The following is a 19,659-nucleotide window of genomic DNA, read 5'->3' as shown; positions in this document are numbered from 1 at the left end:
GTAAACAACATTTTATTCATCTCCGCGTTCGAGCGAATTGACGATTTGAAAAGCGCTTGAATCTATTATAATGCCTCGCTATTGTTGTGTACCCCTTTGTAAGTCAAGAGTAGGCGGATTTAAGTTCCCTACGAACACAGATTTGAAAATGAAATGGCTTGTTGCGATAAAACTACAGAGTAGCGAGAAATCTGCAAAATTATGGCAGCCATCGGATACAGCTATCGTATGCCATCGACATTTTTTACCAACGGACTATAAACAGACACTTACCGGTAAATATGGCTTTCCTATTGAGTTTTCCAACTAAGGTGAAATAAGCGGTCAAGATCCAAGGCAGGCTGATTCGTTTAGGCCTCAGCTTGGGCCTATCGATATTATGCAATGTCGATGTTTTGAACTTTTTTTAAAAAGCCAGGCGCTTATTTTCATATCATCATAGTAGTTTGTTGATAACAGGATAATGATATAACTCAATTATGATAATAACAACAATAGGCCTAATAATTTATGTGGTAGATTTATCTTTTTAATTTAAAGGTTGTTGACTTGACTGGCAGCTGTTGATCTTTGAGTAGAAATATGTTTTTTTCTTTATGTGTTTCAGGTTCTAGAAGAAAATTAAAAGAGAATGCCATTCCGCGTATATTTGCCTTCACACCACCAGTTTCCTCAGATTCAGAGAGAGAAAGTAGAGCCAGTCGGCGAAGATTAAAACTGGAGGAAGAACCTGTACACCATGACATAGCCACTGAAGTTGAAATAGGCCTACAACATACCAGCAATTACAGAATGGACATAATAGAGGAACCAACCAATAAAAACACTAACTTGGATAAGAATATTCAGTGTTCCCTCCTTTCAGATCAATTTTTCTGTATCGAGAGATTTATGGTGGATCCTAGGTCGATCAAATATTACACCAGTTTTAAAGACTATGAACATTTGATGATGTTTTTCAGTGTACTAGGACCTGCTGCGTACGATTTGAATTACAAATGTCAGAAACTAACACCGGTCAATCAATTTTTCTTGACATTAATCAAATTAAGGCGTGCCAAGGAAGATATAGAACTGAGTATTCTGTTCGGCATATCAGAGAGTGTAGTTTCTAGGATTGTGTTAACCTGGGTAAACTTCATGTATTTCCAATTAAGTGAAATCAATACATGGCCAGAGAGAGAAGAGATAGACTGTTTCATGCCCAGTGGCTTTAAGCATCATTTTCCGTCAACCAGAGTTATTTTAGATGCTACAGAGATTCCAATTGAAAAGCCGTCGAATGTAAAATCTCAAACTGCAACTTTCAGCACATGCAAACATAAGAACACGCTTAAAACTATGGTTGGAATATCACCGAGAGGGGTCGTTAGTTATGTAAGTGAAAGTTATGCGGGTTCAACAAGTGACCGACAAATCATTGAACGATCCCAGCTGTGTTCAAACACCTCAAAATACTTCAGCTCGAATGACAGCATCATGGCCGATAGAGGTATAATGGTACAAGATCTTTTTGCTACCAAGAACATTAAGGTGAACACCCCAACTTTATTGAAGGGCAAGAGTCAACTTGAACCTGAACAAGTAGTTCATGATCGTAGAGTAGCCAGTAAACGCATCCAAGTAGAAAGAGTAATCGGATTGTCAAAAACTTTTCTTATTTTGAAAAAAGACCTGCCGCTTAGTAAAGTCAATATGGGTTCTAGGATAGTTTATGTTTGTTTCAGTATAAGCAATTTCAGACCAGCTATTGTGAACGAATTTGCTTAACCTTATTGTTAATGTCTGTTAATTGATATCTAAAGTATATATTTTTGAGTTTTGTTTTGAGATTCATCGAAACCCCTGCTTTAAAGAAACATCATTGTTTCTCTTAATAGATTATTTAGGTAAATCCCAAATTCTTAGATATCAATTATGGGCCTGGACTGTAATTAATTGTCTGTCGTTGATATTCAAAATCTGTGCGCAATATAACCTATTTCACTTTGACTTAATCCACTCTTTTGCAGTGTTTTCAATTCAAAGGACAAACTAATTTTCATTCCAGTAACAAACCCTTTTATTGATTTAAAACTGGTAAAAACCAAAAATACAACAACGCTACATAAAATCTTTTTAAAATGCATGATAACACAGATATTTTATGTAAAATGGAAGAGTTTGAGTTTTGGGACTAAAGCATTCATGCCATAGTCAGGCGCAGCACATAATGAAATAATAAATAATCATGGTAATGAAATATGGTCAGAAAAGGAGTAAATCATTAATTTTCAAACTTTTGACCCACCATCGTCAGTAATTATGCATATAACTACACAACCTGACAAGTATATCTGTTTGAAATAACTATATATGATAAAAAATATTGATAATAGATGATAAAAAATATTAAAACTTAAAAGTATCAACAAATAGTAAGCCGATATTGACATGAAATCTATATCATACAATTGGGATGTACATGTATTTACAAATTTAGTTGTATGAAGATATTAATGCCAAAAACTATGGAATCTTCGGAAAATATCCGATCTATATCTCCAGGAATAATCTAGATGTTTTAGAACGCATGCATTGTTAAATACTTTGAATAGTACTTCCTATAAAAGATTTCTAATTTTGGAAGCAGAGATAGTTCACAGTGTTTTTGATCATGATAAACCCTCTCTACATAAAGGTCCTTATGAGTATAAACAACGAAATAGCACATTTTCCGTTTGCAAATATGCAACTGTCCTTGAATCTGATCATAGTAATTATGCGAACGTTTCAGCTTCTTATCTTTTGCACTAAGAAACTTGAAGTATGGCCCCGGAGCAATAAGTTCATTTCTACCGCGATACGGACATTTCACTTCAACAATGGCATCCTCAGACACAAGGCCATCTGGGCTCGCGCCTAGATAATCTATATCTGGCCTCACATGAAGTCCGCAAGGCTGTACTTTAACGGAGAATTTACCTTCAAAAGCCGCTATCGCCTTACTTTCGAATGTCTTTCCATGGCAAACAGCAGCATTTCTCAACGGAATATTATCGTGAAGAGATTTACACAATTTGTCGATATTGCGCCTTTTCGTGAGCGAAACAATTTCACCGAAACGAGATGCAGTTAATCGTAGCTGCCTTTCCTGAAACCATTGACTAGATTCTGCCTGCTTCCTAGTACTCCTTTCTAGTAATATTGCCTGTGTTTCATTTAACTGAAAAGGCAAAATGGAATATTAATTATAAGCACAGAGGGAAGGATAACATAGGTCACTCTCAGACACGTTGATTAAAAACTTACCTTAATAGAGTTTTCCACCCAATATTCAAGCAAAGTTTTTTTCAGATAATCATGGTCAATTGCTGCTGTTTTGATATCGGCTTTCTTGTACTTATACTTGATGGGTAGGTCTAAAGACGATACAGAGCAGTAATTAAGGACAATTCCCCGGACATAATCCTCGTATCCAGCTGATTTCCGGTATTTCACAGGCCTTGGATCCTCCATTGATACCTCGCGTTTCTTTGATTTTGATAGAGGTAAGTCACCAGCCTTGACAGGGGAACCTGTTAAGAAGTGACGGGTAAATTTAAACAAGGTCACAGCCGAGCTAAAAATTGAAAACCAAGTACATTATGTAAAACATTGCCATTACATCAGAATTTATAAAAAATAAGATATATAGGGTACGAATTTGCTGAATGGTGGCGATGTAACCAAACAACTTACCAGTATAAACAGACTTGGGCTTATGGAATGTTTGTAGATTTTCCGTACACGATTTAAGTATTTCGGGAGCGTTAGGCCCATCTGATGACACAAAATTAGCAAACATCAAAAGTACAGCCGCGACATGCTTACAGGTCCCATTAGGACCCTTACCGGCAGGGCACTCACAATGGCTGTTTCTGAATTCACCAGTTGTTTGAGACAATGATATCTGGTACGAGTATGAGATCTGCAATGAAATATAAAAATAAACTAATCAACAATGTTTGCTACATTACAACCTTTTAAGAATACAGTTGTATTGCAGATTTATGTGGATTTAAAGGAGGGAATATTGTGTTATTTTGATGAAATATAAAACTGGCCTACCTTTTTTTTCATAGCAGCACCAACTAATCCAGTCAGATAAACAATTCCGCTTTTGATGAGAATACTGCAGGCTTGAACACGTTGCGATTCTATGAGCTGCTGACCCTTCTCAATAGCTTTAATGTCTTTGGTACAGTGGTTGTCCATTGCCATTCTATACGTGAAATATGCAGTTACTGTGTCAATATTGAATTTTGGCAATACAATCTTATGATCATTTGTAAGCTGTTTGAAACCGCATGTGGGCCATTCCGGAACTGTTTCTTGTGGTAATGTTATGGCCGGTCCCCTAAAATCGTTGTTACGGCCGTATGCTTCTAATCTGCAATGAACACGAAATAATCATGAAATATAAACATCTAATGTCAAAAATCATTCAATCAACTAACAGAAAGTTGACCCAGAGTTGAAATGTTACATCGAAATGATTACTCCAAGCATGGACGTCTATACGTCCATGGTCATACAGATTTGTATTTAACTCAACTGTGTTGTGGTAAGAAGGTATATAAGTAAGGTATTCAGTTTACCGTCACCTCAAGTTGATCAGGGTTCTGACTATAATTCCAATAACATATAAAAATTCAATAGAGACTAGACACAGCAGCAGACATGTCCAATGATTTATGGATACATTGGCAGTAAAATTTGGCATCAGCTTCAATTCATGTTCGATAGATGGCGCCAGTGGTAACTCAGCTGTTGCGATGGTTAGCTGACAAGGCGTCCTACATCCCGATAATAATCCCTACATTTCAAGATATAAACATTGCCATCTAAACTTCTCAAGGCAATCATAATATCAAATAGTGATTTAAAAAACGTTTTATCGATGACTTTTATGTGCATTATGTTTATTTTCCGGACATGAAAACCGAAAAATAATGAAAGATATCGCGGGACGGGACGCGTGGGACCGGCCATAGCCATCCTCGCAGCCCGGGCTGGTGACGGTAAACTTGTACTATACCCTGACCCACAACCCACTGAGGTTTAGCTTTCATCTCTGGATCTATTAAAACACGTTCATTTCACTTGAGCATAGGTCTAGAATCATCGATGATTTTGGCAAAAAATCACTGTTGATTCCATGATCATTGCAACATTTTTGCGCAGACTAAACGACTGAACACCATCAACCGCATGGAAATATGATCGACATTTAAATTACCTTTCAATTAGGTTGATTTTCCTCCCATAGGTTACCGCACCTCGTCGGCTTAACTCTTGTTTCAGCTTCGGTACAGTCCATGACCCGTAATTCTCTGACATTATTACAATTTAAAAGTAGGAAATCGAGCGCGGAAGTGAGCGGAAGTCGATACGCGATGGCTACTAACGCACACACGCCACCTGGTGTCCATAGCGACGGCGAGCCCCAATGGACGGGTCATACTAAACACCGTCAGACACCGTCAGGAACCGCCAGGAACCGTCAGACACCGTCAGGAAGACCGTCAGACACCGTCATGAACACACGGGTTATACTAAACACCGTCAGGAAATAAAAAACAATGATTGTGAATTCTAAAATTGAATATTTTATATCAAAATCAACACTCAATGAGCCCTACTGTGCAAATTGAATTTGGAAATACATTTTTTTATATGACACGAGTTTTCCTTGGTAAACTCAACAATACGCTGTGCAAATTGAGCAAATTTTGTGAAATAAATCTTTTCGTAATATATCGTAGTTTTTAGTTTCTTACGTAGTTTGAGTTAAAATTTTTTCCGATTTTGTTTCTAAATCTAACATTCACTTTATTTTGCCAAATTGTTATTACTTCGAAATGACAACAAAGTGACTGATTAATAAATTGCAAACTGGGTCTGTTCCATGTTCCATGTTTTTGTTCCTACGCAGATAGAGAAACGTGTTCCTTTAAACTGGACTAATAATAATTGCGAAAGTATGAACAATCTCATAAAACTATCGACGAATTGGAAAATTTTGAAAATTCCTGATCTCATTGAGCGCCTGAATAGTATAGTAGGATGCGATCATGAATACATTTTTCAGTGCAAAATCAAAAACAAAATCGATCGAAAAAGTTATCAAGTCCAGTGACGGAAAATTGAATATCCCGAAAACCGCAAAAGTAGCGAAGAAACCAGGGCAATTAAAGCGTTCAAGAGCGACGAGATCAATTACAATAAAAAAAAACATAACTTGACACATACATTCTTATTGTCATATCAATTTTCATGGATATTTGTATCAACTAGTATATATAAATTTAATTTTCTAGTTAATTTTTCATTTGTTTATTTTGTATAAAATCTTATATTATAATAATCTTATAATATAATTATTCTAAAATAAGATCGATTACTTATTGCCTTGATTTCAATGTACATTACAGTTGGAAAAAAGTTGAATAAATTGCGTTTCCTATTCATGTAAATATCAATTTTGTCAGTCATTTACCTTGTATAAATTTTTCAAAGTTTCTTTTTTTCATTAGATTATTTTGCCTTTTAAAAGTTGAATAAATGGGCCGCAATAAATTGTTTACCAGGGATTGCGTTTCCTATTCATGTAAATATCAATTTTGTCAGTCATTTACCCTGTGTAGTGTATTTGTATATTGTTATTTTCAATTTTGCCTTTATTTTAATTTCGGCGTACTCTTAATGTATAAGCTTGAGTTGATTTCTCAAATTGTGAATAAACAACATTTTAGTATTTTCAAGAGTCGTTTCAAATTTGCTTTCCTTTTCTGCCTTCAAGATTCACTCTTCATGACGGTGTCTGACGGTGTCTGACGGTTTCTGGCGGTTCCTGACGGTGTCTGACGGCTCCTGACGGTGTTTAGTATGACCGATTACGACGAAAGACTAACTGAGTTTGTCCGAGAATAGTAGAAACTCTTCGGATTCAGTCAAGCTTCGGCATTGATCGAATCATAAATTTTAAACACAGCATAGTTGAATTATGTTTAATGTACACACCCTTAAACAGAATAAACAGTTTTCTGAAGTTATCTATATTCCTCAGACGGGCCATTTAAAGATCAGGAGCCGGCTAGATTTGTGGTACCTGTCACCTGAGCACCCCGGCCCCATACTTCATATACGAGCCCCTGTGATTCCTCAGATGTCACAGAGGCATTTCCAATGCACGGCGTCACTAGCCCTGGTAATATCAGCGCCCGTCGATATCTCAGCACAAGGCCGAGACCAGAGCCGTGATGGCAATTCGGCCGCCGGCTTGGTCGTACGTCAAGCTTGTAAAAATCACAGTGAAATATACTTTTTACCAAGATGATAACGGCTAAAATTATCTTTTTTCAATGTTAAGTTGGATGTTGCAAAAAACCAATACGCATGTCGTTCAGATCATTATCATACTCTGGCCTTAAAATCTGTTTATTTTAAGATTCCGTGCTTCCTTTACCGAATTGTACTACGGGTCGTTTAATCACAGCAGGCCGCCCGTCCTAGTATCTGAAATGCAACGCCTTCTTTCCAAATTGATCATAATTAAGAAGAGAAATATTTTTTTCTGATGATTTAAATAAATTTATTACTTTTTTTCATAGCACCACATATACAATAGTATTACAATCTAGCTTCACTTGAACATCATAAGAACGAATGTATTGCATAGTTCTTTGGCTCGTAAAGAAATAAGAATTTAAAGAACACACGCTACGAAACCCTTTCGTATGGCGTGTCGCTATCTGTTCTGTCATGGATACAAAATGCTGTGATTTAGAAATTAACAAAGGTCTCAGGAAATTTGCATGAGATGCTACGATTTAGGAGCTGTGTATTCACTTCAAATGGTATTAGGTATTTCAAGAGTCTATGAGGTATTTCAAGTCTACCAATGCATTGGATAAATCAATGCAACACCAAAAAATGGTTTCGCCTGTGTAACCATACCAGACATAATCCTGTAAATCGATATTTGACGGACGAATCCAGGAGTAGTGGGGTAGCTCGGTGAGACTATGTTAATATAAATATCATGAATTCTTCTCATCGAACAATCGGTGATAAAAATGAGACAAGACTATTTCAGTACTTAATACGAACCAGCCCGAAGACAGTTTCCCCGTGGGATGAAATGCATACGTATAAAAACGTAATCGCATCATTCGCTTGCCAGAAACGAACTCTGGCAAGCGAATATACAACGGAAGGCATTGCTGAAGCTGACGTAAACACACATTCAATGTGAAAAACGTGGATAGAAGCGTTTATTTACATATTCTACAAAAACAAAAACAGCGACTGCTGTAATCTTAAACCGTTACATTTAGAGATTCTGACGTCGAGTTGTAACGCTAACGAGGGGAGATTTGTAACAAGAGAAACGTTCGCTGAAAAACGCTCCTTCATATATCAGTATCACATCAAAAATACGCGGCCACAATGAAAACGCCTACATTTTACCAGGACGGACTCAGTGCGTTCTTTTATAATATGAAAAAAACAACATCCTCTACCAAAACCTCACCGAGTTTAAGTCTCTTGGCTTGGAGATCTACCGGGGTTAAAACAATATACATATCAAAGTTTTTTTTCCTTCTAATAAGCCACGCGGGGACTGTTCTTGCACTGGTTTACCTAGTATACAATACAATCAATTTTGTATATTTTCATACAGCGACCAAACATAATATCTTTTTATAAAAGTAAATCATTTTTATAGCCATATATCCATATATGTATATACATATCTGTAATGTTCTCTGTTGTGTTTACATTATTACGGCCGTCTGCGGAGGAATTCGTTCATTTACGTACGTGATAAAACTTGTTTCAGGAAAAAATGTACTTGACATTTTTCTACATTCAATAGTGTCACTATCGATGTCAATGAAATGAATACGGATATATATCAACTTGTTGCAGCAATTTCCTGCTGGTAATTTCGGTATACCTTAATAACAGTTATGTCCGCGAAGCACCAGTTTTCATTCCCTAGAACGTGAATCGAATTATGTAATAATAATTCTCTCACCGATAGCTCATCGCTGCACTGTGACAATACAAAATTACGCTGATATTAATATAATTGTTAATGCGCACAGATAATTACTAAATGCAGTGCTGACATAGACGAGATTTCAACCTCTAATTAGTATATATATAATTCTGACCAGATTGTTTCAGCAAAGTATACATGCACAGATAGCTTCTGTAAATATACGTACATAAACTACATTATATTTTGCGACTCAAAAAATGTGGAATATCGAATAATACAAAATGAAAAGTAGCAATCCAAATACGAGAAAATGAACCTTCTGTTTCACCCAAGCTTCCGAGCAAATAATTATCTTTCTCGAAGATAAGACAAAAATAGCCAACTCATCAACACACTGCCTCTCTGTATTCAGTACTTTCGTATATACAATATCGTAGAGAAATACTATATATATATATATATATACTGACTGTTTAATACATGTAAATGCAAATCTGTTCGTTGAACTGTGATATAAATGGCGCTTTTATTCCTGGTCAGTTGGTACTGCTGTCACTCCGTTATTACTACCGAGCTGTTGTATAACCGACGGGGGCCTTGGTCGACTAGATGCTTGGACGCTGCCGAAATTTTCCGAATTTTCCAACTTAGTCACATGCACGAAACAACACGGTTGCGATATATCGGTTTTCTTCGGAGCCTTGAATTTACCTTTGGATTTCTTCGGCTTTTCCTTCTTCTTTCGACCGGTGCTAAGCATTTCGTCGCTCGGATCGGAAGTCAATGTTTGTATCGTGTTTAAAAAGTCGTTTGCCGCCACTGCATCGTCGAAACTTAATCCGGCCAGACGCGTGTGGTCATTTGACATAAAAACAGTATGGAAGTTCGGTTGAACCATCTTATAACAGGACAAATGGTCTATATGATCCCTCCATAAAGTAAACCCTGTTCCCTTTTCGGCTAGCACGATATGTAACATTCGCCTTCGTCGGCCTTGTCCGCTGTCCAAAATCACTACTGGTATTCCAGTTCTGAACAGTTCCCAGTTATCACCGGACATATCCGACTTTGCTTGTCCAAAATACAAATTCGTCAACGCCTGACAAACCGTAACCGTGGATTGGTGGCTACGATAAAACATTTCGACCTGCGCAATATCACCGTCGGTGATTTGTTCGGGCCGAGGTACAGATTCGAACACATCAACCACCGGTACGACAGAACGATCAGCTTCATCGGCCCGATGGCCGTCACCGTCCATATCCTGTTGCATGATCGCGTTTCTGTTTATGTGACTCTGCATGCGTTCCAGCGAATCGTATTTATCAGCGATCTTTTTAACGGCTTCTTTCGTCGTCGTCTCGTCAACATCATTCTGCGGAGGCGCAGATACGACAAGTTCGTCCGTAGAGCAATAAATCGGCGATGTCGCACCGTCTTTTAATTGCGCCGTATGTTCTTTGTCGATTAGATTAAAGTTTTGAAATTCCTCCTCCATGCCATTAAAATCGAGAACGCTAACGTCGGATTCTTCGTCTATTTGCGACAAACGATATCGTTGTATCCGAGTTGTGTACATAGTCATGTTATATTACTCCCGTTCTGAAACTGCACTCCCTAAACACCAGTCATTTTTAGCAGCACTCCAACAACCACTTCGTATACCTACGTAATAACACATTCGGAATAAACCATTTCGTTGTATTCGTCTTTTCTACGTCACGAATTCTTTCTTTACACCAGCGGTATGGAGGAGTCGTTTGGTAAGAACCTTACGTACGTTGCAGTATTAATACAGTAGGCCTATAGTAGCGCTCTCTCCGTCTCACTGAAATGAAAAGCATTGTATACAAATTAACATCGGATCAGGGATAGGTCAAACAATTTTCGAACCTGATGAAATTATTGCGCAAAACTATTTCTACACGTATATGAGGACCGACGCCAATCGAATATGTAGGCCTGTTAAAAATATCGAGACCCTGAACGTGACTTTCTCTCAAATATGCACAATAATTTCCAACATAAATGATACATGAATCGTGATAATTTTTAGTGTTCTTTGAAGACCTCGAAATATCTCAATTACTTTCTACAGAGGGATGCAGAATAGATTTTTTATTCACATGTAAATGTTGTTAATGTTATATATATATATTAGATATATGGGGGCCCAAATAATATATATACGTAAATGTTATGAAATGTTTTATATTCTATGCATTGTCAACGAGCAATCATCTCATTGAGATGATTGCTCGTAGACGAAAGCTTCTCGGTCGATGTCCATGCAACGACTTTTGTAATGAAATTGGTTCAGAACATATCATTTCGATGGAACGCATAGATTGTTGTGTTATAGTATTGTGTATTACTCATGATTAGTTTCATGGAATTCATTGTTCAACTTCGTGGAAATCTCAAAATTTCAAAAGATTTCTATCGCACCCTCCTCCTCACGGTCGTTTTACAGTAACATTTCATATGGTCCCTTTTTGTTGGACCCAACCCCTACTGAAAAATCCTAGATCCGCCCCTGTATTGAATAGTTTCGATGTTATGCCTTCTATTCGGTCTCTCTGAAACCGTGGCAGATGCTTGGTACATGATGTCAAATGGAGACGTGGGAAGCACATGGTTCTATTCTAGTCGATGAAAATTCCATAAAAAGTCATCTCATCTAGCATAGTTCAAGACGGCGGATATCGCAATCGCTATTCGATTGTTTTCTTGCCTATAAACATTCTTTCCGGGGTTACTATACGCTATAGATTGAAAGCAATGTTTTTTTTTAAAGAAAAAATTTACAGCCGGAAATTTTTACCTAGTTTGCCATAAAATAGCAATTTTGATGTCAATGAAGTCAAGTATTTTGTACTGAAGAATGAGCATATCAACAAGAAATTTTTCTGTGACCTCGACCTATTCCATTGCAAGTAGGCCTATAGACTATAGAATAGTCTCCTTTTACCTATGAGAAATTCCGATATCTTCTGGGCATCTGGGAAGTATGGAGACCTTTATTGTCTCTTGTGAAAGGACATGTTTTCAACATGACGATTTTCAATGCACTGAACTTAGACAAAAATGCCTTCATGGTAATGATGGTATGTGAATCATCCTTCTATCATTTCCGTTTTTAAAATGTGAAGTGTCTACAGAAAAATTACACGCGTGTGCGTGTGTTTGAGTGGAAAAAATTTCATCTGTGATGTGGAAACGACGCGATAGGGAGCGTTTATACGATGTACCGCACCTACGTATACGTGGCTTATTCATCGAACAAAATAAATTAATGCATCAGTTTATGAATGACGACAAGCCCGTATGACATCGTGTAGAGTGTTTTTCCATATACTCGCGAATCTATTAAATTCATAATGTTTAACAGGTTTCAATGTACGCAATGAGAATGTTGTTGTATGAGAACAAAAAATGCCATTAAAAGGCTCGACAGTTCATTAACGTAAATCGGTAAATATTTTTGAAATACCAATTCATTTATGCATGTAGAATTCATATAGGCCATACCTGTTGCCGGTGTATGATAACGACAATTTCAATATCGGATATACTAGTTTGAAACAGTCAATATCGAAAGAAAATCGTAATCCTTTTTGATTCAAGATTAGGAGGTAAACTCAAAAGTGAATAATTTCGAATATTCGTTAGTAGCCTACGATGCAAGTACTCAACTCGAGCTATTTGTTCAAATTTACTGTAAAGTCTGAATCTACTAGAAAAATAGGAGACATATGAAATTATTAGCAAGACATCACTGATAAATATTGGTACTGGAATAGCAGTGGTTGTACTGCAAAACATGGCGGTAATATCGGTATCGATCTCTTATCATACTCGACAGTACTGTGCCACAGTATTACAGCACTGAAGTATGAGTAATTTTACATTAACATCAGTAATACTGTAATCTATCGGTGAAATTCATTTAGAATAGCCAATTATACTTACAGTTTTAAGTACTTTTGTATTCCGAAGATGAATTTTATTGCCGATTTTCTCATAACCACCACGACCGGTTCTTCACAATGTACGTAACGTACGATACGTTTTCTGTGGTGGATGTCTGATTTCCGCGAGGGAAATTCTATTATCCTGACGTCACGATGAATCAGAATTGAATTGCGACCTACTGCGCGCAAAATATCTTCCATTTTCAGTTGAATCGTTTGCAGTGGCTTTCTTTTCGCAGAAAATATTTTGCGGTCATCGTTTAAACATCCAAATGTTTCGCTTCAAATCCAGGATGCGTAGGATGATATATAAATATATATCTCATAGGAAATATGTTTGAAGATCGTATTATCGGTATATATATTTTCGTATGATGTCCATTTCTATGAGATGAACATGAATTCAGAATACGGAACTCAGTAAAGAAGGAATATCACCCCTAGGAGAATGATGATACAATAGTTAACGATTTTGTTTTGGTTGTTAGCTATATTTCTGTGATTTCCCTTAAAGCCAATGTGACTGAGAGTTGTCGTTATTGATAATTCCACTCAACATATATACATCAATATGCAATGCACGTCAATGATAGGATCTCATTCTTGAATTCTGAAATTCTCCAGTGGTCAAAATATGGAAATGTAAATCCGAACCTAATTCAACGATGACGACTATTGACGTAATTTCTGGCATTTTATTATGATAGACGGTGACTGTGTGCCATGGTACCAGTTAGAAAAACCTACTCTCCATTTCCGAAAACGTATCTTTTATAAGACAGTCGAGTAAATACAAAATGTCATCAATCTTAGTAATCAATTGGCGTGTTCAATTATCGGAGACGGTACTTAACAAGGATGTCAAGACAAATGGATTCTCCAATTTTTTCCGTATCATTTTCATTGATAGTTTTAAAAAGAATCGTAAACTTATTATCTTAAAAAACTTATTTTCGTTTATCGTTGACCTGCAGGAGAAAAGATTTGGGAATTTTTGGGTCATCCTAACTACAGTTCAGGTAAGGTTAGCTTTTCGCCCAAATAAGGTCCAACACTGAGCATTATAAGGTTCGCATTTTGTGGATAATCATTTCAATACTGTAAGATATACGTATAGCATAGCGGAACCAAACGCAGATCGCAACTCAAAATTAGTAAATATACGTTTCAATCGGTACATGTAAAGACCTCACCTCACCTACTCTAAGTTTAAACAGCTCAGTCGACGATGTGATATCAATAATCAAGGTTAAGCAAATTTACTTATCAGAATGCTAATAACTGCGTGCATTTTGATATCATTGTGGAATAAAGGTTTCAAGAACGAGGCTTACTTTTAGATAGCGAAAGCATCACGCAGCTTTGATATAGGATGATGTTGAAGAGATTGGTCATTTTTATCTTGCTCAGTATTGCCGGTAAATACTTCATCATAAGGGGTTTCAAAAGTGTAATTAACAGAGGCTATACGATATCAAGCTCTCACGTATTTTCAATGCGGGACTAATTCATTCACCAGTCAGTGGCCGCATGCACATCCATTTTAACAGGTTTCAATTAGGAATACCGGATTTACTGTCAAATCTTTACGAAAGAGCTCAGTCTAATCTCCGATGATTGCTACGGAATAGTGAAAGAGTGTCGTTTAAGATTCATTCGTTGTATTTTTGTTGCAGGAGTTTGCAATGGTTTACAATGTCGCAACAAATGGACAAAGGTTAACGGCGAGCTTCTGTCAGATTATGGTACATGTTACAGTCAGTGGTGTGTGGTAAGCAAAACAAATGTGTATAACGGAGCGCCGTGACATGGTGAAAAATAGATAAAAGGAACGAAAGGTTTGAAGTGGTAACGAAAAGTTATTCGTTCGAATAAAAAATCTTTTCCTTGGGAACGAAATCTTTTTCATTCGAACGAAAAGGTTATTTCGTTTCCGCGGAAAACCTTTATTTCGAACGAAAAAGACTTCGTTCCCATGGAAAACATTTCGTTAGAACGAAAAGATTATTTCATTCACACGGAAAACATATTCATTTTCCCCCCGTCACCTCCGGGGCTCCATATGTATAGTATGATAACTGCGAAAATCATGACATTGTCAACATTGATATCTGACAATATGAGTAAACCAGCTTTGAGTCACAGATCAGGAATCTTCTTTCTAGAAAACAACGACGACGACTGGAATACGACATCACTGCGACACAACTTGCGAATTGGGTCATTTTAACGACAAAATCGTTGAATGCTGCAACTCTCACAAATTCTGCAACAACTCAAATCGTCTAAACAGTAACGTGGTAAAATGCGTCCTACTAGTCACTCTGATCCATGCCATCAATAAATTCATGCTTATCTAAACACGTCAACCATTACGCTTTTTATGCATATCTCTGTAAATAATATTTTCTACAGAACATTTTTGTATGGACAAAATGTATTATTATTGCATGGTCGTATCTTTGTTATTCGTGATTAAAATGGTGAAATTAATGTATCGAATCACTGGTTCCATGTTTATTTTGTTCAAACTTTTTTTAAGGAAATAATGTGATATGTATATAAATCTTCGTGCGTGTGTGAAGGGTTTTGTTACCTTTAGGACACTTAACCTCACGACCCAATTGATAATTTTACTAGATCATACTATATTTTGAGCTATATCCGTATTGGCGGTATAAAAGTCCATTCAAAAGATAGATTTTTGAGGTTCAAGTTAGAATAGCTCGTATAACAGTCAATGATTTCTGGTATATTGTCAAAAAGAACTTTAACTGACGATCAGATACAAAAGATGTGATCATTGGTAAATCAATCCATATCACCAAAACCGATCGCCAGTTGCAAAGGCCAGTGAAACGATATGATCCACTTGATATTCAATTCTATTTATCTAACGATCACGGTCTGAACACAAAGATGAACGTCAGAAATATCGATACACTGAGGGCGAAAGATGAAATCCGAGAATAATTTGCTCCGCTAAAGTCATTGCAGACGTCAAATTCGTCACAACACTTGATATTCGGTTCATCGACACTTCTACATTCGGAGTCACAACCGTATCGCACTTCCTTTTTCGCGGTGTCTACCTACAATAAAATGAACGATTGATTTTTATTCGTGCGTCGGTTGTTTCCGATTTTTCCGAAGTTTTCCAGAAAATGTTTACTTTATATTAGTTTTTTTTTCAGTGAGCGTTCTGGGTACATAGACATTTATTCTGATTCACTAACAGAGAAAAATAATTTGCGCTTTTTTTCAAAGTCATAAATGAAAAAGCGTTCAAAACGTTTTTTTAGTCGCGTTTTTATTTCACATTGTCCCGAACATGCAATATGGAATGTACTCGCGATTCTTCAACAGTGAAAACAGCAAAAGCATTACCGACCGTTTGCTTTTTCTCATATGTACGTAGATATGGTAATAGAATACAAATATATATTTCGGCCATTTATCATCTAGTTTTCAACAACTACATATTACTTACTATACACCACATTCCGTAACAATAGCCGGCATCAACAATCTTGTGACCTACTGAATCCGTGATTTTGTTTCTACATTTCAGAGCGAATGATGGAGCTTGAACAGAAATTTAAAAAAAAATAGATTTTGCAATGTTCATAGATAAATACTCATCAGAAATTCTCAAAAACATAATCAAAGCATTTCGTATTATGAATTAGTAGAAAAAGTAGCAGTATTAAAGTAAACTCACTGATAAAGCAGAGAATAGCCAATATGGCGATGACGCGTTTCATTGTGTAGTAAACTATTGTCTGAAATGATTTTCATGTGCAAATACCCCACGTCCATAAATGACGGATGTTTGATAACGAATGTTAGATATGATAACGTGATTTAATTGAAATTACTTAATTTGCAGCCAGTCGGTCAACTTTCGACTTCAGATGTTAGCTTGGTATTTAATTGTCACTATTTAAAAAAAAATATACATAGACAAATTTCTCACATATTCTAAATGATGGTTATTCAGTAATAGCAAAAGTACGCATTTTTGGTACTAGGCTTAGTATAAAATGAGAGTGTTATGATCGAAACAGTGAAATATCCATAACAAAATTGGTGTTGTGTAAATGTTTGATATGGAATGATTCTCAAGTAATTATGAATTGTATGTAAAATATAAGGGCTATAAGATATGACATCTATAGAAACTATACAACTACAAGTAAATGTGAAAAAGCCACAAAACTTTATTTTCCAGATAAGAAACATACAATTACTAGATACTTTACATAATACTTTACTTAATTCTCCTGTAACGGCACATCATACGTAGGAGCTCTTTTTTAAAATTAGGGTTAATGAAGGAAAAAACTATGAAATTGATGACGCTATTAAAGGAATTGATCCTTTGTGACCATGCATACAACCATGGTCGTGATTTGAGCGCTTTTAGCGCTTTACCATTTGTTATAACACCGTGATATACATGTGATATAGCACCAGGTCCCTTCAGTAACAGATAACTGAACACAATCGAAAGTACGACGGTAGTAGCTCGAGTGTTTTTAGATTTAGGGATACTCAAATTTCGTCTTATTAAACAGCCTCTTTTAAGAATAAGTATCAGAATACCAGTATTGACCACTGACATAAGCGATACGGGAATCAATACACCATATATACCGATACGAAACCTTGATAGAAATTTCTCTAGGGCATTTCTTCTCCAAACGAAAATATAACCAGGTACTCGGTAAGGACAAGTGAAAGGGACCAGCTCAAAGCTGTCCATAGGCTTGAATGCAGGAAACGGTATGAAGAGTAAAACCAAGAAAAATGCAGAGCAAAAGAACATGAAACTGAGAATTAATGACAAGCGAAATTTGGTGATCCACTGAGGTGCTCTGAACGGATCATAAATGTGTAAAAATCTATCGACAGTAAGCAACGCGATCACCCACGGCTCCGTAGTCTTGAAAACTATCCCTATTCCAGATGATCCATATCTGTAGAAATATGGAAAGATATTGCCTTTGTGAATGTGGAATGCAAGTTTACCATACGCAACTAATGCAACCGTGAACCGGAGTGAAGCACTTAGATAACTCGTGGAAAGTGCCATGGCGTCAAATCCAGCCCACACCTGCATGAGCCAATTAGAAGAATTGAAACCTTTATTCGACTGCGCTCTGGCAATACGACGATAAATAAGTATCGTGATAAAATCTAGAATAACACCCAGAATTCCAATCGGTAAAACTGAAACGGATGTTACAATGAGTGGTGTGAAGGGCTGGAGCGCACACTGATACGAGGTATTCGCTGTTACCATTGCCATTTCTATCATTTGTTTTCATTGCATTTGAAACTTTTCCAAAGCAATAGCGACTACTAATTCCTGACGTCCTCTGCTGTTTTGTTTTGAACAATTTCATTAGTCGAACAACCAATAGCGAAAGATCTAAAACTGTAGCTTTACAAAATTGGAAAGAAGGCCTCAAATCAAATTCGATTTATTATTTTACAAACCTTTCTTTTTGTGTTAACCGAAATGGAAAATATACAGACGAAGTACGAAGCAAATTAATCACACGTATATAACTGTGAAACTTTTCATGTAATAATGAAATGGAGATTAGATACGATATAATATATACATGTATCAATGAATAGTGAGAAATTCTGGTGAGAAGTTTTCACTTTGTCTCAGCTTCTTATAACGTACGAAAAATCAGATTGTTGGAAGATCATTGAAACCAGCCGCATTGAGAAATTATTTTACTGGTATATTTTTCATGAGCAGGACCTACGAATTTTTCTCCATAAAATTCGTTTTTTGGGCCAGTTTTAAGACGAATGTACTAGACACTCAACGGCCTTTGCTAATGGTCCCATCTTGCCCGAAATTGAGGTCTAATTCGTGTCCAGAAATTACACAGAACAGAAAGTCAGTAACTTCCGGAAGATTTTTCTCCGGAATCATGCCGGATATGTCCGTTAATGTGTTATGTGGCAAGTGACGACGATTCTGTTTTGGACAAACATCATGAAGACAGTAGATAAAACCCACAATAAAAAGAAACTAGGGGTCCAGGGACACCATGCCCACTTGGGAAGTGGTTCCAAATGCTCAACAATCTAACAATTTCAATATTCAACGCCCCCTGGTGACCATATACAGAATCCAATGACCTTGAAACTCATCACAATCATAGAACATGTCAGCAGCTACGATTTTGTAATTGATTGTGATAACAAAATATGCCTCGTTACCACTTTAATATGGAAATACTAAGTTATTCTACTATTCAACGCCCCCTGGTGACCATATTCAAAACCCAATGACCTTGAAACTCACCACAATCATAGAACATGTCACGAACTATAACTTTGTAATTGATCATGGTAACAAAATATGCCTGGGTACCAATATAATAAGGAAATACTAAGTTATTCTACTATTCAACGCCCCCTGGTGACCATATAGAATAACTAATGGCCTTAAAACTTGCCACAATCATAGATGATGTCATGAGCTACAACTTTGCAATTGATTGTGGTTACAAAATATGCATTGATACGAATATAATATAGAAATACTAAGATATTGCATTATTCAACGCCCCCTGGTGGCCATATACAAAAACCAATGACCTTGAAACTCACCACAATCATAGAACA

At 36.6% G+C, this 19,659-nt stretch overlaps 4 protein-coding genes across 6 annotated transcripts; 2 read left to right on the top strand and 2 right to left on the bottom strand.

Moving 5' to 3' along the window:
- The first annotated feature begins 11 nt into the window (after positions 1 to 11).
- LOC141915296 (uncharacterized) lies at positions 12 to 1,890 on the top strand. The gene is made up of 2 exons (XM_074806783.1): positions 12 to 275; positions 608 to 1,890. The coding sequence occupies exons 1-2, from the start codon at positions 71 to 73 to the stop codon at positions 1,768 to 1,770; spliced, it is 1,368 nt and encodes a 455-aa protein (XP_074662884.1). The 5' UTR covers positions 12 to 70; the 3' UTR covers positions 1,771 to 1,890.
- On the bottom strand, positions 1,738 to 5,447 carry LOC141915295 (uncharacterized). 3 transcript variants are annotated; one of them, XM_074806780.1, is made up of 5 exons: positions 5,261 to 5,447; positions 4,090 to 4,411; positions 3,721 to 3,949; positions 3,292 to 3,557; positions 1,738 to 3,205 (listed from the first exon to the last, which is right to left on the bottom strand). In XM_074806780.1, exons 1-5 carry the CDS (start codon positions 5,359 to 5,361, stop codon positions 2,564 to 2,566), a joined length of 1,560 nt encoding a protein of 519 aa, XP_074662881.1. In that variant the 5' UTR covers positions 5,362 to 5,447; the 3' UTR covers positions 1,738 to 2,563. The 3 variants fall into 3 exon arrangements, with proteins under 3 accessions (XP_074662881.1, XP_074662883.1, XP_074662882.1); XM_074806782.1 differs by lacking the exon at positions 5,261 to 5,447 and adding an exon at positions 4,620 to 5,254; XM_074806781.1 differs by lacking the exon at positions 5,261 to 5,447 and adding an exon at positions 4,508 to 4,578.
- A 2,161-nt stretch (positions 5,448 to 7,608) lies between these two features.
- On the bottom strand, positions 7,609 to 13,144 carry LOC141914913 (uncharacterized). The gene is made up of 2 exons (XM_074806254.1): positions 13,004 to 13,144; positions 7,609 to 10,859 (listed from the first exon to the last, which is right to left on the bottom strand). Exon 2 carries the CDS (start codon positions 10,614 to 10,616, stop codon positions 9,558 to 9,560), a length of 1,059 nt encoding a protein of 352 aa, XP_074662355.1. The 5' UTR covers positions 10,617 to 10,859; positions 13,004 to 13,144; the 3' UTR covers positions 7,609 to 9,557.
- Positions 13,145 to 13,797: 653 nt separating this feature from the next.
- Positions 13,798 to 15,507, top strand: LOC141914914 (uncharacterized). Its single transcript, XM_074806255.1, has 3 exons — positions 13,798 to 14,423; positions 14,682 to 14,776; positions 15,171 to 15,507. Exons 1-3 carry the CDS (start codon positions 14,378 to 14,380, stop codon positions 15,363 to 15,365), a joined length of 336 nt encoding a protein of 111 aa, XP_074662356.1. The 5' UTR covers positions 13,798 to 14,377; the 3' UTR covers positions 15,366 to 15,507.
- Positions 15,508 to 19,659: the final 4,152 nt, after the last annotated feature.

The sequence above is a fragment of the Tubulanus polymorphus genome, chromosome 1 (assembly GCF_964204645.1).
Source record: "Tubulanus polymorphus chromosome 1, tnTubPoly1.2, whole genome shotgun sequence".
Classification (NCBI taxonomy): domain Eukaryota; kingdom Metazoa; phylum Nemertea; class Palaeonemertea; order Tubulaniformes; family Tubulanidae; genus Tubulanus; species Tubulanus polymorphus.
The sequence above is the reverse complement of the archived record's forward strand: the minus strand, read 5'-3'. Positions and strand labels throughout refer to the sequence as shown.